This window comes from Eublepharis macularius, chromosome 1, assembly GCF_028583425.1.
Source record: "Eublepharis macularius isolate TG4126 chromosome 1, MPM_Emac_v1.0, whole genome shotgun sequence".
Classification (NCBI taxonomy): Eukaryota; Metazoa; Chordata; class Lepidosauria; order Squamata; family Eublepharidae; genus Eublepharis; species Eublepharis macularius.
Window position 1 is genome coordinate 37,135,154 of NC_072790.1, and position 27,318 is coordinate 37,162,471.

Genomic DNA, 27,318 nt, shown 5'->3' on the forward strand with positions numbered 1-27,318 from the left:
TCCACTTATGTACAAAAGGATCGTTCCTCTAGAGCTCTTAATAAAAATAAGCGGATGTTCAACAGGAATGGTATTTATTGAAAGGATAGCAAAAGCAAACGCATAGGAAATGGCATGTACACAAAGAGCTAACTAGAAAACAGGGAGGAAAATGGAGAGGAGTGCAGGGTCAGGTGATATTTACCAGTCTAGATAGCAGCTTGAAAAACTAGCATTTCGCAGCAGGAGGAGAGAGAGGCTCAGACATGTGTTCAAGAATATGCACACACAACTATGTCAAAGGGTAGCCCAATTATATTGTGAAACATACCCTGGGGCAGGATGGCATCTTCTGCCCCAAAACAGTAACTTAATGGCTGTCTCCAGAAGAGAGACAATAAAATCGGAAAGGTTTGATTAAACCTTCCTTGGCGTTACTAAAGGTAGAAAGGTGCTTGATGAACCACGAAGGCTGGAAGGCGGAGCTTAACAGATCCCTGAATAGCCCAGATTGGGAGAATGGATAAGAGAAGATTGGCAGGGTGTGGAGGTGATTAATTCAGGAACTCCTGGAAGACCCTTTTTCTTAAGATCTTAGCACATCTCTGTAACGAGTCAGATCCCGTGTCTAAAACCAAGTTTCAACTTGCCAAGAGAAAGATGGATCTCTCTCCGGGGAAGCAGAAAGCAGTTAGTCTTTAGACCTGTCAAACAGATAAGTTCTTTGAACCAGCTGTTTATCAGTACATTTATTTATATAGGGTTCAATATTGCTTTGCAACTCCTTATCAAACACACAGACACTAATCTAGAGTTTATTTCACTTTATTGAAAATATACCCTAGTTTTTTAATGAAGCAAGCAATCAAAATATAAATGGCTATTAATATGAATCCTGTAACAACAGAACATAGAAAGGCAATAAGAAATAAGTTCACTAACATTTCTCAATAAATCCTAAGTTTACATTGCTCAAAGTTTCTATGAAATACATAGGTAGAAATAGTTTCTCACCTAGATTCTCTCAAGAGATTTCTTCCATCAGTATCCTGCTTATTCTTTCTGTGTTTGCAATGATATACCTAATCATATGCAAATATTTAGGGTCTATTCACATGATAGCACAAACAAATATTGATTGGTTTGACACTTCAGTGAATATTCATAATTTCATAGTACAGCCTTCCAATTAGTTAAAAAATTATGTCATAATCTGTACTGCACAACAAAACTACAAATCTCCAACAAGTGTCAGGAAAAGTTAAGTTGGACGATCACCATTGGTTGAATCTCTGATAGAGGAACATCAATCTCGGTAGAGTCCACTATTTTAATTAATTGTCAAAGGATGAAAGCACACCTGTTGAATTACCTTATACATAGAAAAAATACACTGAAAGTTCATGCAAAGTTTAAAAGTTCATCTAGAGTATAGAAGCTAGGCCTAGTATTGTTCAGTATTGATTATTGGCATATGATCTTAATCTATATTAGCATAACATCTCCAGGGTGTGGGGCTGATAGCCAGTCTTGCTTATGACTCACGTGCCAGTTATTTTCCAACTTTCGCCTGGGGGTTGGGCAATGATTTCCTGCCTCACTAGGCAGCATTTCTGTGCTTTTAAAACACATGAGGAAAGGAGTTTATGATATAGCTATATTCATAAGCTTTCCTATTAATGTGAGGGTCGAGGTCGACTGCTAATACCATCACTTAGGAAGAAAGAAAAAGAGAACTTGAGACATTTGACTGAAAGATTTACCAAACTAACTGTGTATTAACAAGAATGGTAAGCTTTAATTTTTATTTATTTTATTTATCTGCCAAGACTCAAGGCAGATTACAGTGTGAAATTAGTACAGTCAATATCAAGAACATTTCCATGAACAATGCCATAGGGGAAATAGATACAACTAAGTTCACAAAGACGTAGCAGTAGCAGGAATCCAATACAACATAGTGGTGAAGTCTATGGTTTCTACCTCACTAACAGTGCATCTGAAACCCCCTCCCTACAATACAGCCCTCCTATCTGAGTAAAAAGCTTAAATTCAGTTTAGGGTAAGCACAATGGGTATCAAACCATCCACAGACTTTATGAATCAGGACAAGTCCATGTACAACTTCATGCACAACATTTACCCCCTTATGACCATGTACACCTGTGTTGATAAAATGTCAACTGTGAATAAACAGAGCACCCCAATTACATAACATCTGGTATGGAGTTAAATCTATTTTTATGATTCCTCCTTTCCAGAATATAGCACAACAGCTGCTAGTCCTTTTTTTAAAAAAAATCTTCTTACCTGATGAACATAATATTCAAGATCATAAAGTGCCGCTATTTTCTCTTCCAGCGTTGAAGTGGTACTGTTGAATCTGTTGATTAGTTTAAACATAATTTCAAAATCCGTTTCCAGCTGCATATTGAGCTCCCTAAACTCTTCCTTAAGTTTTTCAATAGGACGGAACCTTCGTCTGACATCTTCCTGATGAGCCTGAGAAAGGAGGAGGAAAAACAAAACAAAAATAGCATTTTCTTGAAAAAGATAAACACCAATTCCTACCAATATTTTGCTTCTGGAAAAAAAAGGCCTGTCAAAGCAATAGCATCTTTCGGTATACATGAGTAATTTCCATTAAACACAAACATGAGCAGTTGTAATTGTGCAGTTAATTATGCAGCCGGATATAAATGCCTAGCATTATCTTTCATCTCTCGTTTGCGCATTTAACCTCTCCAATGAGTGCTGCAGTGTATCGGGACGGAAATCACGCTATTCCACAGCTCTGTTTCAGGAAACAGAGATCTTTCGCTTGGGGGCACATCCCGCTCAGGTGGGCTGTACAATGGTACGCACAAATTCCCTCCTTGTGGGCGGGATTTACCATAGCGTTTCTACAGACCTGCAAAAACATGACTTTTTCACCACCACCAGCCCGCTGCAGCCTAAACTATCCCATTCTTGGAGTCCGTCCCAACCCCACCTCGAAGCAGCATTTCAGGGAGGCCATTTTGGACTGCAGCAGGAAGGTAGGGGAGGTGGGACAGTCACACTCTACAGCTAGAAATCCTGTCCGTGGAAACGCACTGGTGAATCCAGGTCAATGTGTTACGCGGTTCATGTGTACAGGTCACCTCCTTGCACATTCAATATTGATTTAAGAGGTGGAGTTGATTTTAAGGTGAAATAACTACAATGCTGCCTTAATGGACGAGGAGTGTGATTTACAGTCAGCGAGAAGTCCTCATTACTTACCAATCTACATTCTATTTATTCATAGCTCTGCCAAGAGAGCTCACAATTTAAAATGCTTAACAGATAGTTCGCCGGTAAACATCTATCCCTCCCTTTTGATCTTCCTTTGTGAATTTGCCTCCTTCAGTAGCTCCCGCAAATCAAACCTCAGGAGATGCTCGGTCCTACAAGCAAGCAGGAATTTCTAGAAGTAGAGCTTCAGTCTGGATCTAACCAACAATGCATCAATTTTTGGATGAATGGATCTTTCCCACTCCCCTTTTCTACTGCCGCCCACCGTACTTCCTAAAACGCTGCTCAGGGGACATCAAACCTTCAGGAATGGCATTGGGAGTTATGGGTCTGCAGTGGGAAATGGGGAATGGTGAAAGCTGCCGTTCCTTGTGTCCACGGGCAGAAGGCAAAACTGAAGCCAGCCCAAGGACCTCAGCCTATTACTCAAGCCATGTGCAGGACTCTTCCAGGTCCTTAAACAAGCCTCTGATTTAGCATCCAGGCCCCCACTGCAGAAGACAATGAAGAGCCAGTTTTGCAGGTAGCTCAAGATCCCACTGAAAATACTTGGTAGGAAGAGACCTGAAGAATGACTTGCAGTGCAATCCTAAATAAAATTATACCCTTCAAAATTCATTGAAGGCAGTGGGGCTTAGAAAGGCTTAACTCTGTTTAGGATTGTACTGTATCTCCACTAGTCTAGCTCCCCAGCGTCTATTGGGCTGAACTGCAAGTAAATTAGAAAAGAACAGCTGGGCGAGTACAATAACGTTCAGCATTGTAGATCAAAAGGCCAGGTATTCCCAATAGTTCCAGAAATTTTCCTGCAAGGCAATCTAATGGCAAGAACTGGTCAAAGGATGGAACAGTTCTCTTTTAGCCCTCCTCAAATTTTACAAAAAAATCTTTAAAAGTTATCTCCATCTTAAATGGAGAAAAAATGGGGAAATAACTGAACAGAAGACAATCACAGCAACCCCCTCCCCCAGCAGCCTCTTCAGTGAAGCTGACGGAGTCATGCGAGCCTTGCAAACAAAATACCGTGGGATATTGTAAGCTGCTAGGAAGAGAAGGAATCTGGAAACACAGATATCGCACCTACAAAACTTCTGACATCAGTGAAAGCTGCTGCAGAGAAAGAACAAGAATGGGTGATTTTGCTCAGTTCCCTCTATTCACAGCAGCCTTTCCCCCAAGGCCTGCAATATTTTGTCCAGTCATGTTATGGATGTCATTGACCGACCTGACTTTTAAGGGTTGGTCATCTTCACTTTCAAAGCTCTCCGTTACCTTCACTTTCAAAGCTCTCCATTACCTTCACTTTCAAAGTTGTCCATTCACCTTCAGTGCTCACCTTCACCCCATCTTCAAAGCTCTTCATTACCCTGCTCGGCTCAGGAGCATGGCAAGGGGGAAGGAGGGCCTTCAAGCTTCCATCCTGTACTATTTTTGCCAGCAGAAATGGCCACTGAGGAGCTTCTTTGCCCCTTCTTCAGGCTCCAGCAGTTTCTGCTGGCAAAACTGGTAGGGGAAGAAAGCCTGAAGCCCCTCTGCCCCCTCTTGCAGTATTCCCGAGCCGAACAGAGCAACGGAGCATTCTGAAGGTAAGTTCCACTGATCATACGTGTGACTACAATTCAAGGTAGGTGTCCGGGGCAGGCCCCTCCTGCCCCGGACTGGGCCAGGCCGGCCCCCGCCAAGGCCCCCCCAACGCACTCACCGGTGGGCCCGACAGCCCCAGGGCGGCAGAACTCCGACGGGGTGTGGCCGTGGAGTGGCGAGCCGGCGGAGAAGCCCCCAGAAGGGCTGGCAGGGACGCCGGACAACGCACTGCCACCGCTGAAGCCGTGGCCGGACTGCTCTGCAGGCAGGAAGACGCCTCCAGCAGCCTGGCAGCACGAAGGGAGGCCAAAGGAAGTGGCCCGCCGCCTGAGCCCAGGCCTGGGGAAGCCAGGCCGGGGGCGCCTCCTGGAGCCGGGGAGGCCAGCGGCGACCAGTGGCCGGGCGAGGCCCACGCCAGGGTGTGGGCGGGCCCAGGAGGCGTGGCTGGAAGGCGGGAGGGGGAATTACCCTCCCCGGCCCACGATTGGCTGGGAGCCGCCTGGGAGGGCTCCCCGGTATGACGGGCGGCTGGAGGTCCAGCCACCCCGGGAAGGGACTGGCCCACCAGGGAGGAGGGTAGGCTAGGGACAGGTGGGCCAGAGGCAAGCAGGGAGTGGGGAAGGATGGGGGCCAGCACCAATAGGGGGGAGGCAGGCTGGGAAGAGAACAGCTGGGAACAAGGGCATGCGAGGGGATTGGGGAAGGGTGCAGGAGGCGGGCTGGAGAAGGACTATAAAGGGGAGGAGTCCCAATGACGGCAGGGAGGAAGAGTTGGCTTGGAGCAGGGCGCAGAGAGAGACGAAGGCTCCCAGACCAACTGGCAGGAGGCAGGCTCTGGTGCTGCAACCACTGCCCCTGCCCAGTCTGAGGCGGAGGGAACTCATCTCCCCCCCCCCCCCCAGTCAGCTCCAGGCGGGACAACGGAGCACGGGAAAGCCGCGGCCGGTGGAGCGGGGCCTCACAGTAGGCATCCGCAACTCAACTCGTGCCACATGTGTTGTGTATTTTGGCCCTGAGCACCAGCTTTTGGGAGCTCGCAGTAGGTTACTGGGAAAAGGAGGTATAAAATGTCCGCAGCCAACCCATTAATACAGAATGAATGGATACATTCATAGGTCAGAGAGAAGAAAATTAAAATTTCGATGGGTAAAGGGGCAACTAACTCTTAAAAGATAATTGTTTCTAGGTTCCTCCTTTGAGAGGGTAACCGCACTGAAGTGAAAAGCAGAGATCACCAAAATTTTACATAAAGCAACAGATTCTGTGTTAGAGGCCTGAATTTTCCACTTTTGTGACCATGCAACACAATTGGAAAAAAATCTAACTTGCAATTTCAAGTTGGAAATATTTGTAGCATATTTCTGAATGGTGGGCTCTACTCTCCATCCAGATTTACATCAGTCTTATTTTCCACAAGCTGATCCAAGCGTGTCATAGCTATGTTTTCAGTCCTGTTCCAACCGATGTTTTCTTGAAGGAATACCTTTTGTTCCAGCATATCGTCCGACTTCACGCTTTCCTTCATTTTAGCCAATGCCTTTTTGAGTTCTTGTGTTGTAAATGAACTTGGGTCAAGATCTATGGGGCCCAACCTTGCAGAAAATAAAATGCACATTACACAGGTGAACAACTTTTCCACACTGTAAGAACATATAAAAACATTTGCCTAGCAACATACGTCCTCCTCCTCTGCTTTTTAAATTTACCACAGGCCATACAGCCAATGCTGTTTTAATTCTCTTCTGGGATTTTAGGACCCAAATACAGAAACTGAAAACACACTAAAATTATTTCAAGTCTATCCCTTTTTCAAGCTATCCTGGGGGAATATGTAACACAAAGGCCACATCTCTGTGGCAAAAACCAGCTGTTTCCACAGTATTGTCAGAACCGTGGAACATTTACTATTAAGACTTGGCATAAGCATTTTCAATAGGTAATGTATCTTGAGTTTTTCTTTAGGTTCAGTTGCTGCTCATATGTTGAAGAGGAAAGGCCTGTAGCTTGATGTTGCAGCATATACTTCTGCATGTACAAGGATGCAAAGGTAATCATGGGCATCTCCAAATAAGGGAGAGCAAACATCCTACTCTCGCTTGCAGAAGCAGCAGTTGCTAAGATTCATATTCTGTTGCGGCACACAAACCCTCTTTTATAGAAAGAGCTCCACAAAAAAATTTTTTTTTTAGAAAACAAATACCATCAGAGGAAGATCATGACTCTCAAGACTGTGGTCCCCAATGTTGCTCCTATGGGTGCCACAGTGCCCAATTCCTCCTTGCCTCCTAAAATCTCTCTTGCCCCAAAACAAAGAGCCATTTTGTGACTGGACTCACACCCAATGGCTGCCATTTTGTTATGGCACCCACCACCTAATTCTCAAAATTCCAAATGCCTGCAGGCGCAACGAAGTTGAGGGCCCTTGGTTTATACTAGAGGCGACATGAACTGAAATATGAACCAAATTTTGTCATGAACCGGGCCAGTTCATGGTCTGTGAACCAGCGGTTCATGGGAGCTCATTTCTCATGAACCATGATGAATTTCAGCCCATTTGTTTGGTTTGTTATTCGGTTTGTCACTGCAGACAGCCTGGTGCCGATCAATCTGTTTCCTAGGCAACAGGGGGATGGGGTCTCTTGTGGAAGTTCGTGGTTCATGAAATGCTACGAACCATGGTTCGGAATTTTCCCAGTTCGTGCCTATCTCTAGTCTATACCATTAAAAGACGACAATCTCTCACTTGCTATATAATGGGTGATTCAGACAGAGCTGAACCATTAATAACTCGGTTCAGGTTAATGTGTCGTATTTATTATTATGGTTAAGTTTGTTCAAATGCTTATTTCAAAATGCAGGAGAGAAGAATGCTTTGGGTTCCCATTGGGGAGAAAGTTGGGTATAAATGAAGTAAATAATGGATCATCAACAGATTCAGAATATCTGAACTGATCTGGCTACATTTCATATAGCTCAAACTTACAACTGTAATGTAAATCCAATCAAATGAATACAATGATTTAAAGTATGTACATGTGCATGGATGTGTATTTCTAGATGCTATTTCGAGCCAACAAAATTTTCCACAGCATAAGCTTTCGAGAGCAAAGCTCCCTTCATCAGATACAAAGGGAGCCTGACTTGAATCTTGTTCTTCTACTGCAGACCACTGAAACTACATGTTGTTTGCATGCATTAATTCTATATCCCATTTATACTTGCCCACTGAAAAGATAAGAATGAAGCTCTCGTATATACTTACTACACAGACTTACATAGCAGGAACTCAGAAACACAATGTTAGGTCCTTTTAAGATTTTTAAATCTCTCCCAACAGTGAGTAGCAGGTACAATTAAATAAACCCAGTGCACCACCATATCTACCATGCAGCCTGTGTGATCTCATACATGGTCTTAGCTCCCACCCCACCTCAAGGTGTCACAGTTGAAAGAGATACAAAATGGCATTTAAAATGATAGCGCTTGAAAATCATCCTATGAAAAATGAACCTAGGGAAAAGTTTATTTATTACATTTTTATTATACTCTTCCTCTATTGAATCCAGAACAGACGGCATGGTTCTCCCTTCTCCATTTTATCTTCACAACCTCCCCGAGGCAGGTTAGGGTGAAGGGAAGGGAGTGAAGACAACTAGTCCAAGTTCACCTAAAGAACTTCATTGTTGAGATGGGATTTGAACACAAGTCTCCATAGAACTAATCCAACACTCTAACCACTACACAACACTGACTCTCTCTAAAGCAAATAGGAGCACAATGGATGGATTGGCTGGAGACAGCAGAGGAAATTTCCTCCCCCTCTGTCACAGCCAACAAACCCAATTGAATAAACAGGCATTTGCAAGCAGCCCTAAGCACTAAGAAGTTTTTATTCTAGCATACACTTTTGTAAACTGGAGAACCACTTCATCAGATGTATGAAGGGAAGTCCTTCAAATAGGGCTTAAGAAGAAGAATCAGCACTTGTGTTATTCAGCTACATCGATTGTTTTACAGTGCAATCCTCAGAAGAGTTTCTCCAGTCTAAGGCCATTGATTTCAATGGGCTTAGACTAGAGTAACTCTTCATAGGATTGCACTGTTCGAGAGGCATAATTGTGTGCTTTTCTAAAACCGCTGTTGTTACTAGAAGTTAACTACAGAATTTGGGGAGGGGGGAATCCCCCTCTCTCAAGGGCAACTGTCTCATCTCACATTAGGATTGCCAACTCCAGGAGATTTGGGGGTGAAGCCTGGGGAAAGTAGGATTTAGGGAGGGGAGAGAACCTCAGTGGGGTATAATGCCATATAGTCCACCATCTAAAGCTGCCATTTTCTCCAGTGGAATTGATCTCTGTAGTCTGGAGATGTAATTCTGGAAGAACTGCAGGGCCCGGCAACCTATCTCAAAAAGCTCCCGAATACAAGATAATAGTGGTTTCCCCCGACTGCTCGTGTTATTTTCCCCCAACACTCATAAATCCTTGAACCCTGGGATGCCTAGGGAAAAAGCAGTCAAATATTTTATAACTAAAACTAAATAACTAAAATCCTGGAGCTATGCACAACAAGCATTGTCAACAAATTTCACAAGAGAGAGAATGAACGTATCTTCAAAACAAAACCAAAGGGGAAAGCCCCTACTCGTTCTTCACTAAATGCCATTCTCAAATATCACCAGCAAAAGAGACTTCGCTCATTGTAATTATATGATTAAAACTAAGACGACACATGACCACCACCATCTGGCTTGTTTGTAGCATCAATATCCCAAAGCTGTTCCAAACAAATTCTCTTCCCCAGAATGTTGGTGTACATGCTATTTCAGGTTTTCTTTAAAGAAAATTAAACAAACCCCCCACCTGTATTAAGCATGCTTGTTGAAGATCAGAAAGGACAAAAAAAATGTCCAAGTGTACATCTTATAAGCGGTTCAAAGCAAAAGTCTGATACAAATCAGTAAGTCACCAATAAAGATATTCAGATTTTAACCATACTGTGCACAGAATGTATTTATTTTCAGCTTATTATTACCACACAGTTTAACAAGGATGTCTCCTAGGTGCCTATCAACCTAGATTTTTATTGTATTGTTTATGGTAGGTATTTACAGGTCTTTATTACAGTATTTCATAAGTCTGTAATCCACCTTGGTTCTCAGTGAGAAACACAGATGATAAAAGAAGAAAAAAAAATTTAAATTGTGATTTTAGCCTGAATGCAGTCTCAGCCCTGGACTACTAATCTCTCTGTTCAAAAAGAGTAGCTATTCAATGCTGTAGAAAAGGACAGGGTTTTTCCCAACAGCTCATAATACCAAAGGACTACTCAAGTATTTTCTTGCAGTTACTTAATTAATAATTTTTTCTCCATTAATTTTTTTTTGCAACCCAAAGGTTATCTCATTGAGACTGCTCATAATTCAAAAATTTTCATCAGCTTCTCTCTTCCGCATAATCATATCCAATCTTTAGCTTTAGTGTTATGCATTTTCATATTGCTTTTAATAACCTGCACTGTTTTATTTCTACCAAAAGGATACCTTATAAGCCCTCCAAAGAAAAAGGCTATTATCAGAATTCCATTTAATAACACCGAAGCTAGTATCAACGATGACTCTCTACTGCAATGTTCACTATAAGCATGTATTTACAACAGCAGAGCGCAGCCATGCACTTAATTATCAATATCACATTTTTATCCTATGTTTCTTCGGGAGCTTGGGGTGATATACCCTCTCAACTACCCAGTGAGGCAAGTTAGTCTGAGATAGTTTGTGACTGGCTCACAAGCCAAAGGAAACAAAATCTCCACATAAATCACATGAATATAAGAACAGAAGGAGGTACCGGTAACATAATTCTTAGAGGTTAACAATAAAACCTCCGATTGCTAATCGTAACAAATTCATCATTCATGTTGTCCTTATATAATGGGGCAGATGGTTTCAAGTTCCTCCCGGAGCCTCAGCCAACCACGTTCAAATGGTGGACTGGAACGTTGAAAAGGAGGAGGAAGGAGGAGTTTGGCAGTTTAACTGCTGGCCAACTGACAGAGTTGGAGGTTGGCGGGAGAAGGGTTAGGAACCTGCCAGTTAGGCAGGAAGCCCATTAGGGACTTCAGGCATTTTGAAGAGAGGTAGGGTTTCGGTGCCGCTCCTGTCAAAAACAATTTAGAAGGGGGAAGCCTATCTGCTCTCTGCTATAAAGGTCTGGGTATGGTTCCTGTCAAAAACCGAAGTTAAAAGTCTTTATGTTCCTGTGACGGACTCAGCTTCAGATGCTTAGATTTCCAGTCAGCGAGCTCTGATTGACATGTTTCCTTCCCACCCCCCACCCCACCATGGGGCTAGCCTGAAATGGCAGTTGGGGAAGCTGGCAGTTGGAGTTGGAGAGAAAACAAGAGAGTGAAAGGGGGTTGGAGCCTGGCTTTAGACCAGAGAGGATCAGCCAGAGAATCCTCTGTGAGAGGAAGTAATGTTTACGAAGCACTGTTAGTCCTAGGACTAAAGTGGGGAAAACCAGCAGTAACGCCTACTTAGACTCAAGAGATCTGGGGATTATAGAGGGCCAAGGAAGTGGGTAGAGAGGAGTCTCCCCTTCAGTGCCAGGAACAGGGTTATAGCTCATAACTATAACGCTTGCCCAGTATCTAGGAAGGGTTTGTCTCGGTGGAGCACCCTTAAGTCTGGAGAGGAGGGAAAGTCGAGCTGTGTTTGTGTTTGAGTATATAAAGTGTAACATCTGTGAAGCAGTGTCAACCTCTGAAAGAAGCCAGAAACCTAGTGTTGTGCCAAGTGTTTTGTGCCTCACACCAGTGAAGTTCCCGTACAAAAACCTTTCTGTTTCTTCAGTTCAAACTCCTGCCTACCTGCCTTCTGACCTTCCCTACTGTAAATAAACCTGCAGTTGTGTTTTGAACCCCCCCAAGCCTTGTGTGCCCGTTTTTGCTAAAGGAAAGCACAAACCCCTGATCTGTCCCCTACTAAGACTTGGCTGGGTAACCGTTTTTAATATTTCCTAAGGGTGGGACAAGAAGGAAAGTTGAAACTTATCATCAACCACGCTGCCAGAGGCTTCCCAGACCAGTATACAGCTTCATAAGTTTAAAGAGGATAAGTTTTACCTCAGGGTAGGGGAAGGTCAGCCTAAGCCTGAGTTGGACGTGGGTTTGTGGCAGTTCCATGTTATAAGTCCAAATCAGTCCAACAAGAAGCCTGCTCTGTAACTGTTATGCGTTCACAGCTCTTCAGTATTGTTGTTACTATAATACTGAGAGGATTGGAGAAAAGGAAAACAAAGAGACAACCAAGCCACACATGCCATTGAAATAAACCTATTTCTTAGTTGTTTTCATCAAGCCTATGTAACCCCTATGAGGTAAATGGTCGCCCAGTAGGCTCTAGTCAGTAGCTAGAGCCAGGCAGCTGAGGAAGAAGCTGGGTGTTGGGGAGTTGAAGAATAATTAATATGCTCTTATCACCTTGAATAAGGTAATCAAAAGTTGTCTGTGAACAATATGATTCAAAGTGGTGTATGTGTATTGTGTTTGGTTGGTGTTAGTGGGACTGTATTGTTTTTGCAGGGCTGCAATTCCTCAAGAAGAGGACAGAAGCCTGGGTTACAGTTGCTCTGAATTGGAAGGATGGTGAAAAGGACTCTACCACTTAGTGGAATCAGACTAGTTGAACTGTTTACCCTTTTCAAAGACGTTGTTTTACAGATTCTGAATGGTTGCACTTTTTAGTTAAAGAAAAAAATAGTTGTATTGTATTAATTGTTAAAAGGTTTTTAAAAAATTTCTTCTTAAATTTGTGTGAAAGTTTGTTTCCTTAGCCCCATAGCACCCATAAAAGGAGAAGTTAGACCTATTTTGTGTTTTCTTCAAGCCAATGATCCCCCTCATAAAAGGCCAAGTGAACGCTCTCTGAGTCCAGGCACTGCCCTCACTGAGAACTAGAAGACTAAGCAGTCCCAGAAGCCTGAATCATAAAAACAAAAGTATAGAGGAAAAACAAAACAAAGGAGGGTTAAGTCCTTAGTATCTAGAGGACTCTAGAAGATAGAGGATCATTCATCACATATACCCAGTCCTCAACAGCTTACCTACATATGCACTGACTTTTATGGATCCCGTAAGCCAGTGCTTTTCAGACAAGGACTATGGCTGGTGCAAAGGGCCTCTACTCCTTTGGCCATGTTCTTTCAGGAAGCAGACAGAAGTACCACCCTTTATCTGCAGGAAATTATTGGAAGGGGGGATTCAGTTCTGGCTGAGCTGTGACTACGGTGCCTGGCAAAAGGCACAATGGAAACAAATGCGAAACAAAACACTAGCTCAGTTTCATTACACTCATTCTCCCCTAGCAGGCCCCGTCTCGAACACTCCTTGTGATGATTTTAAGTGTGTGTCTTTAAATGCTTGGTGTGGTACAAATGAAGAGTGGGGTGAAAGAGAGGGATGAGCGAGTGAGATGATTGATGACTCAGAGTGTGGACGGAGTGAACTGCAGTTTTTAGTTACTGAGCAGAGCAAGAACGTTCAGTCTGGGCAAAGTAGGCAAGCTGTGTGCAGCCTGAGGGTGTCTATGCATTTCTGAGAGAAATATTGGGGTCTGGGCAAAGCAGGTAAACTGTAGGGAAGCCTGAGAAGATTTGCATTCTAGTTCATTTAGGCAACCTGTGGGGAAGCCTGAACTGTGTGTGTCTGTGAGAGAACATTCATCTTGCTTTCTGGTTTTGACAGGCAAACTGTGTGTGCGCTTGAGAGGGAAAGTTTGTGTGTATCTGTGTGACTGAGCCTATGTGAGGAAACTTTAAGAACTGAGAACTATCTTTGAAACCATCAAGTTTAAGTACTAGAGTAAAACCAATAAGCTTCTTGAAAAAAAATTAAAGTTTATTTTTTAATCTTAATTTTAATCCTATAATCCGATTCCTATCCTCAGGGCTACATAGTCCCACGAAGGAGCCTGACACTTGGATATTATTAAAAGTGAAATTTAAATTACTTATTTTGGAATATAATTCTTGGTGATAGCAATCTACCCAGTGGGTGTAAGAAGAGGGTTAAAAGAAAAACCTAACTGAAAAATAAAGGACTTGTAAGACTCCCTGTTCAAATCAAGAAAGGGGAGGGAGGGCAGCCAAGGCAGAAGGGACTGAAGAAAGAGAGGCAAGAAGGAATACAGGAAAGTGGACACATGAATCCGTTTCGTACAGAATCAGACAATTGTGGAGATACCAATTTTATCACATATTCTCTAGTCATGCACGTGCATTCTAGAGAACTTTGCATAACCTTTAATGTAGTTTGTTAGCAGGTTGTGTAAAAACACAGATGTTCCTTTTATCTTTTGATAATTAAAAGTAGTCAGACAAAGGTAGATTAATTATTCTTAAATTGCTAGAATAGACTACTAACCATCTGCTTATCTAGCTTTTGACAACTTCTAAAGGTTTATAAAGTTTACGGTACAGGTGCACAATAACATCACATTTGGCTTTAGCAGAACGTCACATGATAGAAAACCTGAAGAATCAGCCAAATCTAAGATCAATCACATTTGTATGTAATTGTCACATGTAAAAGATCTTAGAGATATCTTTATAGGTAGCACATGTCATTTAAATATAAAGATGATGCCCAGATAAGAAACTAGATGAAAAACTAGAGCCAGTTTGGTATAGTGGTTAAGAGCGTGAGACTCTAATCTGGAGAGCCAGGTTTGATTCCCCATCCCCACTCCTCCGCTTGAAGCCAGCTGGGTGACCTTGGGCTAGTCACAGTTCTCTGGAGCTCTCTCAGCCCCACCCACCTCATAAGGTGTTTTGTTGTGGGGATAATAGTAACATACTTTGTAAACCGCTCTGAGTGGATGTTAAGTCATCCTGAAGGGCGGTATATAAATCAAATGTTGTTGTTGTTACTGTGAAGGAAATCTCATATAGAATATTTAGGTGAGAAATATATGTGTCTGTGTCTCTACATGCATCTGAAGAAGAGAACAGTGATTCTCGAAAGCTTATGCTACAGTAAAATTGGTAGGTCTTAAAGGTGCTACTGGACTCTTCTCTATTTTTGTCTCTACGGAGAATCCAGTGTAATTTCATAGTAGATAGAGTAATGATTTGATTTTAAATAATTCATAGCTTTAATTGAGAAATGTTCAGAGATTTACTTTACATTGCATGCATATGTTCATCAATTATTGGATGCATTTAAATAAGCCTTGAAATTTTAGTACCTTGCTTATCAAAAGGACTGGAGTTTATTTCGATAAAGAATAAAGATTCAAATGTGAAGATAGTCTCTATGTGCCTTGACGGAAATCGTTAAACAGGAAGAAGTCACACAAAATAAATTGTACTGAGAGACAGGTTCTCTACAAGAGATAGTTCTGCTTTCAGACCTTATCTGAAGCTATCTGAGCTTACCCAGAGTTTGAGATATAAATCTCTGAACTGGACTGTTTAGACGCTTTAATGTGGTACAGATAAATGAGTCCACTACAAGACCACTGGTCCATCAAGGCCACATTGTCTATTCAGACCGACAGTGGTTCTCCAATCAGAGATCTTTCACACCCCATACAACCTGATCCATTTAACTGGAAACGCCAGGGATTAATCCTGGAACATTTTGCTCTACTACTGAGGCATGGTCCCTCCTGATAAACTCACACTTCCTGGGCCCTTTGTTAGTCTTTAACAAATGTTCACTGGGCCTAAAGTATTTAGATTTTTAAGATGTTGTGACAGCGACCATCCTGAAAGTGAGTTGAACAGTAAGATATCGGGGTTAGGAGAAACCAATGGAACCCATGGGCTTTCTAGAAATAATAAACAGTACTGCTTTGATGCATTACAGACCCTTTGAAATAACTGGAAAACAATGTTGTTGCCATTGTAACTTTAGCACTAGGGTTTGTTTCCCCCAACCCCAAGTAAGGTGGAACCGTAAAAAATGCAAAGAAAGTCTGGAGAGAGTCAAGTTATCCGGCAACTCTAGAATGCCGAACTATGTAAAGAAACATTCACAAAAAGCCCAACCTGCAACATCTTTCTTCAGAGAAAGGGGGAACAGAATCGGAAATCTACCAGCTTCCAATTTAAAGACAGACAAAACCCTTTAAGCTACTGCACCTTTTATTTTTTGAAGTATCTTTCACATCACTTTTTTCATCGTTGTTATCGGGAAGCCTGGCTAGCCTTTCTCCAGTCTGAAGATTTAATTGCACGTGTAATCCTGCAGGAACAGCTTGACCTGCAAACAACATGAGGATTTTACGATGCGTTTGAAGTGCAATCTCAAACAGAGTCATACCCCAAACCCATTGACTGTGAAAAGTGAAATTCTGCTCAGGATTATGGTTTTTGGTCTGTATTTAAGCATGCACATTTTTACACCAATGTTACAAAAATTACAGCCTGATCCCATGCATGTTTGCTCAGAAGTAAGACATCTGAAATTCAGTGAAACATGCTCCCAAGTAAATTAGATATAGGATTGCTTTCTTATTCAGTTAGATAGAGATAATATGATTCCATAATTCCTCAAACAGAGCTTAGTTTCATGGTGTGATTTTTTAAACACACATGAATAATTTGAAACACTATAATATTTTATATCACTTCCTTCATTTTCTATAGCTTTCGTTTTCCCCTCGCTTTACTTGTGTGCAAAAATTTTATTTGCTGCAGTTTTTCAATTCGGCCATTAATTTTCACAAACAGGTTTACTCGTGAACAAGGAAATTCCCAAACTGACGCACGGCATAGGTTGCTGTAGAGAACATGCCTACTCAAACCTAAAAATCTCGTCACACTGAACTCAGCTGTAAATTGCTGCAGGCTCAGCTCCAGCCTAGCTGAGAACAATGCACTGGCCGGTTAATTTCCAACACCTGCAGACCTCTGCTGGCTCTCAAGGGAAGTGAACTTGAGGAGCCTGGCTCTCACCTCCCCTGTCTGTACACCTTAATTTCACACATCTAGCATAGCCAGTTAACCAAGTGTGCCCTGATTGGCTCTTGGCTGATAGCGTCACATCAGCAAGGCAGAAAAGATGGCTCCCTGCTGTACACTGGCCCTTCTCTAAGGCATTATTCCTTTACCATCATTTATTTATTTATTTCAAATTTGTATTCCTCCGTTCCTGCGAGCGGATGGTGGACAGCCTTCACAGGGAGGTTTTATACACCCCTTTTTTCCATGCCGGTGGAGGCCCAGCCTCAGCCATACGCCTGGCAGAACAACTCTATCTTGCAGGCAGGTGAAAGGATAGTAGGTCCTGCCAGGCCCTGATTTCAGCAGACAGAGCGTTCCACCAGGTGGAAGCCAGGACCAAAAAGGTCCTGGCTCTAGTCGAGGCTAGGCGGGCCTCCTTGGGGCCAGGGACCACCAACAGCTGTTTGTCCCCTGATCAGAGTGTCCTCTGGGAAATATATGGGGAGAGAGAAGATTGCTTCCATGCAATCATGTTAGAGAGAAGATTGCTTCCATGCCTGTTACCAAGAAGATGCCTCGACTTGCTTGGCATGGAAAGAGACTCCTTTGCTAAACCTAATGGTGAGAACTTGTCAGCCAAGAAGCTATGTCAAAGAAGCTAAGATAGCAAGCTTTTAAGTGTTTAGTCAGATAGTTCTAGCTAGCAGTAGCAAGTGTTATCTATTTTAGCTTGCCTACTGCCTAAGAGTGCTTTATGTTTTACAAACACTCTCTGTAACTTGTATTTTATAAACAAAAGAGATTTTATTTCAACCTGGGTCTGGAGTCATTTGTTGCATGCAGGTACAACCTCAGAACGGACCCTGAGGCTGAAAAGCCTCACAATTAAAAAGAACAGGCACCTTCCCGCTGCCTAAGGAGTCTAGTATGGCTGTGGGTCAGTGCCCAGAATAGGAGTTGCGGGGGGGCTGCTTCATACAGTCAACTGTGTTACCAGAACTGCTCTATTTGAATGGAGAATTAGCTAGCAGTCTGGAACTAAATTTAGTGTGGATCTTTTAACCAATATATACTGGGGTCCCTCTCCAGATGCTCATGTAATAAAGAGGCAAACTAAATAAAGGTACAACGTGTTTTACTAAGTAACGTGGCGTATGCCTGAACTAGCACACGCATACAAGGTTACACACAAGAGCTAGGAAAACAGAGTAGGAAAATAGAGACGGTTGCATTAGCGGGATAGCCCACTTGAGAGCGATGAAGTTGGGTATACTCACTATCCTGACGCAGAGCAAAGACGTAGCAGCGACATGAGGTGGTCTAATGCCTGCACTAGATCCGAAATAGAGTGACAGCAAGGAGTCTGGATAGGAATGGCACGTGCACCATGTGGCCTGGGAGACCAGCTTAAATACCCCAAAACGTACCCTGGGGCTGGTGCAGTCTCTAGTGGTTCTCATGGGTGAAACAAAGGTTTTAATGGCTGTACAACTACCCTAGATGGGCCACTTTAGGAATCTGATTATATTATTGTGACACCTTGGGAAGAGGGGACAAAGGAGGGAGGGGCAATGCGGAGGCTGCTTTGAGATGCATTCTCTAAGTGCTTGGGATGGTCGGCACTTAGCTTCTTCTCCGGGGCGGCTATTAAGATATGCAGAGCAGGGTGAGGTTCGCCGTTGTGGAGGTGGTCTGCTCGCTTCTCTGGAATGGCTTCTCTCAGCAAGCTGTTTCTCTGGGTCTTCTGGCTGCCTGGGAACATGGCTGCCGGCTGGGCATGGCTGGGGCTTGCTAGCAGGTTGCCCGGTAGTGAGGGCAAGCTCAGTGACCGGCCCGCAGGAGGCTCCAGACGGGAACTGGCCAGGGGGGCACCTGGTCAGGCTCGCTGGAGGTTCCCATGGCTGGCACCTGGCTGCTAACAGCGCGGCTAGGGCCCAGGTGAGGCAGGCTTCCATGGAGGCAGGAAAACAGCCTGTACAACACAGTCGATAGCAGGAATAGGGCACAGGCACAGTCCGTGGTTGATAGCAAGCAGGCAGGAGACTGACACGTGAAGCAGAGTCCAAACAGGCAGGGAATAGACACGTGTATTAAAAGTGCACACGTGCAAGGCAATCTTTGGCGTAGCAGTAAAACAGCAACGCAGGAAACTCAAACACACACAGTTCATGGCAGGCCTTGATGCAGGAGAGGGGGGCTCCTTGGCAACAACTGCTAGGGTTTGGAACTGAAATTTATTCCTATTTAAGTTACATCTTGTAGCCTCTGCTTGTTTCCATGCCAGTTGTCCAATTAATACAATAAATAGTTTCAAAAGATCTGTATAAACAGCCACTTTCAGCTTACCTGGCCGGACTGTTTGCCACTGATGTGTTGGATAAAAAACTTCCATATCTTCGGGGTCAAGATCTTCCTCCTCCACCCTCACTACCTCTTCCTTGTTCTGTTCTTTTAAATCGCTCTCTTCTTTTTTTGTGAGAGCAAACTCCTTGGCAAATAAAAAAAATACAGCTTTTATTTTGCAACGGCACAGAAGTTACTTGTTAGTGAAAAAAATTCTACACACTGCAAACTTTTTTACTAATCAGAATGCCTTGTAAATAGCTGGTTAAATACACAGGGACGGATCCAGTGATCGGCCACTGGAAGGAACTGACAGCTGCGGAACTTCCCCAACATTTCCACCCACCGGCAGTAGCTTCTGACCCTGGGAAAGTTGATCCCCAAGACTGTGGGATACGCATGGAGTAACAGCCATGCAGTAAGCGGGATGGAGTGAGAAGAGGAAAAGAGACAGAACCTCATTTGGGTGTTTTCTGTCAGAAGAGCCTCACTGATGGAAGAGGAAGAAGGGAGTGGGCTCCTCACTGTAGCCCACTGGCCCACACAAGTATTACTTAAGGTTGCCTCGAAATTTAGGAGCTAAATTCACCTGCCACAGAATATGGCCCTCTCAGCATGAATCAAGCCCTTCTGAATCGCAATTCCCGCCCCTCGCCCCCAAGCACTGTGGGTTTGGCAGGGGGGAAAGGGGCCATTCCATGGTAAACTCAGTCTTTTGGCTCTACTGCACTCCTAACAATGTTATTAAGAGCTCACGGGGCTTGTGCTGTAGCACAGTGGTGAAGTGGTTCAGCTGCAAGTCTGCACGCTGCTGGTTTGAATCCCACCACTGCCATGGGTAAGCCACTCCTCTCAGCCCCAGCTCCCCAGCTGTATCGTGGGAATAATAATAACACTGACTTGTTCACCGCTCTGAGTGGGGCACTAATCTGTCTAGAAGAGTGGTATAGAAGCGCAGTTGTTATTATTATTACTGTTGATCTGCAGCCTGCAACATGCTTAACTGAATGAGATCTGTGCCATCTCTATCCACTCCAGTTTACTTCATGGAGGAAGACGGTGATGGGAGAGACAGCCCTATTTCAAGCTGGAAGGAGGAGCACAGGCTGCAAAAAGGAACTGGATGTTTTTGCACATATGCACTGAGTTGTACAAATGCATGAAACTGCCTTATACTGAAGCAGGCCTTTGGTTCATCAAGGTCAGATTTGTCTAATACTGCCAGCAGCCCTTCAGGGCCTTAGAGCCAAGCTACAAGAGACGAAGTACACAAGGACGCTCACATGAAGGGAGTAGCAATGTTAGCCAGGAAGCTGAGTTTTAAAAGAGATCTGAAGGCTCTGTCAATTTCCTCTCTCTACAGAGCCTGCAAATATGATGCTCAGGGGGGGTTGTTTATTTCCTCTTGGCCTCATAGGAGAGGTGGAATTGATTGGGCCTTGGAGAAGCAAAGAGGAAATAAACAAACCCTCACAGGAGCCATTTTTGCTGGATCTGTAGAGAGGCGAAATTGACAAAGCCTTCCAATCTGTTTTTTAAAACTCAGCTTCCCAGCGAACATTGTGACTCCCTTCACATGTGTGTCCTCGTGTAATTCGTCTCTTGTAACTTGCCTCTTAGCTAGAGGGCCTTTCACATCATCTATTACCTAATCCCTTTAACTAGAGTCCAAGTGAGCTAGAACCCAGAAACCCAGCCATTACAAACCCAGAGCATAAAATGCTTAGCAACCTAAAATAATTTTCATACAAGAATCTGCAGGTTGTAGAAAACATTTTAAAAGAAGGGAGAAGCTAAAAGGAGACCCTCCCCCAGACCTCAGCACATTCCTCATAATGTGTGACTGCTACCTCTTATCTCCTGGTTCCAAATTAATCCCAAAATCTGGTTACTTTTCATACACACACTAAATTATATATGTTCCTTGAAATTACATTTAGAATCGGACAACTGGGATATCTGCCCACCACAAATAAGACTTCCTAGGCAAGCAAGCAAGCCTTTATTGGCATATATAAAATATAAAATTTTAAATACAGAAACTCCATACAAAATGAGATTAAAATTATAGATAGGAACAGGGCAACAGTGCAGCAAAACCAGTACAGAATATTACTTGTCAGGGCATATAGCCATGGCACTGTAGAGAAACTCTGCTACTATTTCAGTTATTTCCCCATCTGAGTTGTCAAGCAGAAATTTTAAAATTATCAGAAAACTCTGAAAGTTGGGCTAATATAGGATGTAGAAGATCCCGGCGTGGCGTCAAATAAAAAGAGCACTGGAGAAGAACATGGGAAACAGTTTCAACACAGTCCATCAAACAAGGACAACACCTGCTATGATAAGGAATCCCATGAAATCTTCCAGATAAAATGGCTAAGGAAGAATATTGAATCTGGCCAGAGAAAAGGCTCTACATAAATTGGGAGCAAGGAGTTGGTAAAGGTACTGCTGGGAAGCTTACATTAGGGACAATCTCCAAGTTTAGGGGAGAACAAGTTCTATTAGCAGAACTATAGAGAGTTTGTAACTCTAATCTCGAAAGACTGGATTTTATTTTTGAGAAGGCCTCGGACTCAGACAGCAGGGATAAAGATTCTATAGATAAGTTCAAGGAACTTATTTTAGCTTCAATACAGGCTGACCAACTAGAGCTGGCAAACTGAATTCCTAGGAAAGGGATGAAGAAGGCTCATCTCGAACCTGATGAAGAAATGCTTTACCAATTTTTTTACTTCTGCCCCATATTCAAGCTGTATACAGAGATATTTCCTTTTGCAGGCAAACACACAACTGAAACCCAAAGGAAGGAAAAGCCACGTGTGGGAGAGATTTGGATCAGAGAAAATAAGAGGAGGAAAAGGAACAATAGTCATTACCCAACGGTAGTAATACAGCACACATCGTAAAACTGAAGATTGTCTTAGATTTTGATCTTCTTTTCCTTCTTGAATAAGATGACAGCTGTTTTAAATATAAAAGGGTTTCTCCTTCCCACAATTTACTAAAAATTCAATATACATTGGGGTAAGGAATATCGTATTCAACTTAATCACTGAAGCAAATTTTTTTACAAGGGGACAGCTGCCATTAATGCATCCCCAACGACCCAGAAATTGAACAAGCTGTGCTAAAATTTGAGATTAACTTCAGAAAGAAGGAAACGTGCCACTTCGAAACCATGCTGCCGGTTGAAATTTCTCTTGTACATCCTCCTTCAGTCTGAAACTGTTAAGGATACTTACTGTGACTCTGTCACTTAAGCATGAAGGGAAACTCGTTACAGAAAACAGCAAGACCACCAAGCTGAGCCCGGACACAACAGGCAGGGAACAGATGCTGGGAGACATTGCAATCTGAAATACGACATTTGGTTAACGACATCACCCGTCCCTGCATTCTACCGTTTTACTAGCTAGTAATGCTCCACAGAACCTAAAAGCGCTACTAAGCAGTAAATTCTACAAAGTTTGTATCTGAAGGCTGCATTCCCCCAAGGCACTTAAAAGTGAGCGAATCTCACGGATATAAGTTATAAACATGCATTTAGCATTACAAAGTGCAGGTCAAATCTCTCCAGTCAATGACAGGCCCACCTTGGATTTTATGGGACAGAGACTACAATCTTAATATTCATACAATCAGGGCATACATTAATTTAGCATGCAGCACAAGGGATCGATGTATATGTATCCATTTGTATCCTGTTCTTCCAAGCAGCTCGGGGCACTTCTCTCTTCCTCCATTCTGTCCTCACATCTACCTCATCAGCTTCGTGGACGATCTCCCAGGTTCTAGTCTAACCATTAGACCACAATGGCTCTCCAGAGTGCTTATGGGACAATGAATGTTGACCCAATGAGTGGTTTCATGTATTTGCTTTTTCTTGTTTGTTTGGAAAGATGGAGTGAGTTCGTGTTTGGTGTAGGGGGGTAATGTTTCTATAATTTGGAACAGAGGTGGGTTTTTCCCACTTAAGCGTGCTTCTTCTCTGGATGGCGATATGAGAATGGCCTTGCTCCCTGGGGATTTTGGCCGGTGGTGTAATCCTTCTCCTCTCTCACTACTTGCCACAAGTAGCACTTTCTGTTTCGGCATGCCTTGAACGGCAAATAGCAGTAACCCAGGCCACTGCAAAGAAATGCATCAATTGTGGAACCAGGCTGTCCAAACAAGCAACTTTATGGTGGAATTAAGACAGGTCAGCCACCATCAGATAGTTGTTAAGTGAAAAAGTACAGTCAGCAACATGAGCTTCAATCATTTTCGCAACCCCTCAGCACCACACATTCCTCCCTTAATAGGTCTTTTCTTTATATACTCAGATTTTCCATGCCTGCCCACCTTTAGAAATGCAACAGAAGATTTAGATCTTCCTTAGCCTGGACAGTTGGACTTGGCCTGGGACGCTTGGTTTGCCACACAAGATGGTAAAGCATCTTGCAAATAAAAAGGCTACAACTAACAATGCATCAGTCACTTGCCAAACCCCCAAAGTCGCACAGCCTGCCAACACTTCCTTCCCCTTTACCTATACCTCCCACTCCATTGCTGGGGTTATAGTCTTCCATCTCTCCATACCTTCCCAGTTCCCTAAACTTCTTCTTCTTTAATGTCTGCTTTGTTGCTCTTCCGTCTTCTACTTTCGTTTGTTCTCTTCTCTTTCCTCTCATGGACCCTTTGCACACAGCCACACATGCATCTGCAAAAATGAACACAATGGGAGCACCCTAAATACCGCTGAGGAAGGAGAGTCTAGATCCTTCCAGATGGGTAGTATAGCGTTTGCAATCTGTAATTCTCTGAAGGGCAAGCAAGGATGATCCTTATTCTAAAGAGCAAATACAAGCTTAATTCCTCTTCCCCAAGCATAACTGATCTGTTCTCTCCACACTGCACAGAATACGGGGGGCCCCCAAAGCACAGCCTGTTTGGAACCCCTGCCTTGCCCCTCAGGAATCAAATGAGTGGGGAGCTGTGCCCCATATTATGTTTACTTCTTTCCCAGGCACAATGTCCACAGTTCAGGGAGATTCATAGCTTACCAGTCCTCCTGGCCCTCTAGCAACTGCTGTTTCAAGGAGGGGAAGTGCCTGCCAGCCACAAGCCCTACTGGGCTTAAATATGAGTGCCACATTGGGGAAGAGTCCTCAGAAGAGCCACAGGTAGCTCCTAAGCATCACTGCTCTAATCGTTACACCAAATCTGGCCCTATATACATATACTGGGGAAAGGCAGGCAGTGCTGTGAATGCACATTCTGGTAACAGTCACATGACTGTAGCACACCCCAAACTGGCATATTCTGCGGCCACTGGATGGGTCTTTAATGGCACCTCTTCCCTGACCCTCTGCTGGGGCTCAAGCTCCACCACAGCCCCTCGCCTGCTTCCGCCTTAGGGCGGCAGGATGCTCCCATGCCCAGCAGTAGCAGAAGGAGACAGCAGAAGGCAATTGACCAGAAAAAAGATACGAGTGGCTCTTTTTTCCACTGCTCACCCAACCACCCCCTTGACGCTGCGGGGAATAAACATGTCCTGGAGCCAAGTGCCTGAGACGACCTGTCTTCAGGCTGCTTCCCAACAGAGGGGTGGGGAGGGGGAGAAGAAAGCAGCAACAGTGCAGCTAGCTGGTGGTGCTAATGTATATATATGTGTGTGTCGGATCTGCTCATTTGCTACAGTCATCTAGAGTGCATTAAGAAAGTGAGAACTCAAACCACATTCACAGCACTGGGCACCTCTTTTAAGGGATGCCTATATGTTTCTTGGCAGATTATTCCTGGCCCCAGGAAATTTCATGGCAAGCAGGGATCTGAACCCAGGTTTCCCCAGCCAGATGCCAACACTAACCACTACACTATACTGGCTGTGCTTACATAGGTAAAAGCATAGAAGCCATGTACAGTCACCCCTGATGTTTTTGTCCCTTTAGCCCCTCTCACCAAATACAGTTCTCCTAGGATGCCATGCAACATCTTCCTGGGGCTAGGCATTCTCTCTTAGACTAACCGAACTCACAGGGTAGTTGCGAAGATAAAATGGGAGATGCCGGTACAGCATCTTGAGCTTCATTGACGAGCAGAATGCAATAAATAAAGTTTACTGTTAAAATCAAGCTTTACATCCTAGTTCTAGTAAAGGGGGCAGAGGGCAAGGCAGGGATTCGGTCTGGGTTTGGACTGTACCACTTATACACTGGGAACAGGAGCAGCCGGGCCTGTGATCAAAAGCACCTCCATATAAAGTCAGCATGGCATAGTTGCTAAGATGTTGGGACTAGGAGATTCCAGCCCAAACCACCCCATGAAACTCACTGGATGACTTTGGGCCAGTCAGTCTCTCTTGCAGGCTAACCTACCTCACAAAGTTGTCGTGAGAGTACAATGGAAAAAGAGACACCATCCCAAACTCCTTGGAGAAAAAAAATGAGTAAATCAAATAAGTAATTAAAAATAATTCCCTCCATCCAAAAAACTACTATAACAGGGTGGTGGGTTGTTATAAAACAGGAATCCAGTAGTACCTTAAACTCTAACCAAGTTTATTCCGGCATAACACTGGCTGTTTTCACACACATTGAATAATGCACTTTCAATGCCGTTTAGCAGCTGTTTACTACTCAACTCTCCCCTCTCATACAGGAAAATACGTGTTGAAGTGCATTACCCAACGTGTGTGAAAGCAGTATTTGAGGTGCTACTGGAACCTTGTTTTATTCTGCTGCTACAAAATGAGTACCCAGTTTCCTGGGGGCAAAGCGTTGATGACTGGGGAAGGCAAGGGCGGCAAACCACCCGGTAAAAAAAAGTCTGCCAAGAAAACGTGGTGCTGCGACGTCCCCCCATGGGTCAGTAATGACTCGGTGCTTGCACCTTTACCTTACAAATGAAGGCCATCTAGGCTATTCTGTTTCTTTTACTAGATCGGCTAGGTTTCTACGGGCAGGGAATTTCCTTTTTTTGAGCATTAGAACGCATTCATCCCCCCAAGCAGCACAGCTCAGCCTGCCGATAGTGTAATCCTTTTGCAATGGGCAGTGCAATCCTAAACAGAGTTTAGGTCAACCTTTACCTATCGACCACAGCTCCAGTGCACGGTAAAAAGAGGAGCAGGCAGGTAACAGCCAGCGCCTTCACTACGGGGGAAAGCGCTAGAAGCAGCAACGGATCAAACCCCTCTCCGCCCCCCACTCAACTCCTACCTGCGAGCCGGAGCCTTCAAGTCACAAAGACTCCACTGCCAAGGAGCATGCTCGACCAATCACGAACGGCCACGTCACCTACTCCTGTCTTCCTCCCGTGAAGCGAAGAGCTCTGCCCCCGCACGTTCAGTGGTAACCACGCCCACTCAGGCCTTTATTGCTGCGCCAGCGGACGCAGGCGTAGAAAGTGTTTTGAGGAGCTGATTTGCTGCGAGCTGGTTGGGTGCGGAAAGTATCCCCGAGGCACTGGTTTGCGAACTGTAAAGTGCTTTTCGCTGATAGAAGGAAGCGAAAGCAGTAAGAAGCTTTGCTTTGTTCCACGAATGTAGACATTCTAGTTGCGCCTTAAAAACTTTTAAAATGCTTTGTTATGATTTGTTACAGCGTGAAGTGTTCGTGTACCGGAGCCTGCTTAACTGGATCTTTTTTTTTAAAAAGTCTCAGAGGTGCCGCCAAATTCCCGTTTATATTCGCTGCAATGGACTAATGTGATCCTTTTGTAGAGTTACTGTAGTCTACTCTCGTTTATTTCCAAAGATTTAAACTATATTTTCTGTGCAATCCTAAGCAGAGTTACTCCAGTCTAAGCCCATTGAAATAACTCGTTTAGGCTTGCGCTGCCCATTGCATGAGGGTCACAATATAACGCAGTTACTTTTCCCCTTAAGATCTAGACAGCTGGTTCTTTCCTTATTTAACTTTTACCATGGCAAAATAAACCAGAAGTCCAGCAACACCTTTAAAAATAACTTTTTGTTAGTCTTTAAAGTGGCACCTTAAGGAGGAACCCAGTTTGATTCCCGCAGAAGCATTTCTTCAGATGTAATGAATGACTCACTTCACTAGAAGTTTTATGAAGGAGGTATTAAGAAATAAACAGCGGGGTCAAAGGATCATCAGTATCACTAGGATTTGAGGCCAGTGACATTTTAAAGAGCAGTAAGGTTTTTTTTATAGGAAAAGGCCTTCGACTCTCCAAAGCA

The 27,318-nt window shown here is 43.7% G+C and overlaps 1 protein-coding gene across 1 annotated transcript in view; it reads right to left on the minus strand.

Moving 5' to 3' along the window:
* The window catches only part of SIL1 (SIL1 nucleotide exchange factor), a 78,027-nt gene extending 51,609 nt beyond the window's left edge, over positions 1-26,418 (minus strand). Inside the window, exons 1-7 of the mRNA XM_054995553.1 lie at positions 26,336-26,418; positions 23,715-23,835; positions 22,379-22,489; positions 19,134-19,275; positions 15,984-16,104; positions 6,323-6,431; positions 2,290-2,481 (exon numbers count right to left, since the gene is read on the minus strand). Coding sequence (XP_054851528.1) covers positions 2,290-2,481; positions 6,323-6,431; positions 15,984-16,104; positions 19,134-19,275; positions 22,379-22,483 — 669 coding nt within the window. The 5' untranslated portion in view covers positions 22,484-22,489; positions 23,715-23,835; positions 26,336-26,418. The remainder of the gene's footprint in view (positions 1-2,289; positions 2,482-6,322; positions 6,432-15,983; positions 16,105-19,133; positions 19,276-22,378; positions 22,490-23,714; positions 23,836-26,335) is intronic.
* Between the last annotated feature and the right edge of the window lie 900 nt (positions 26,419-27,318).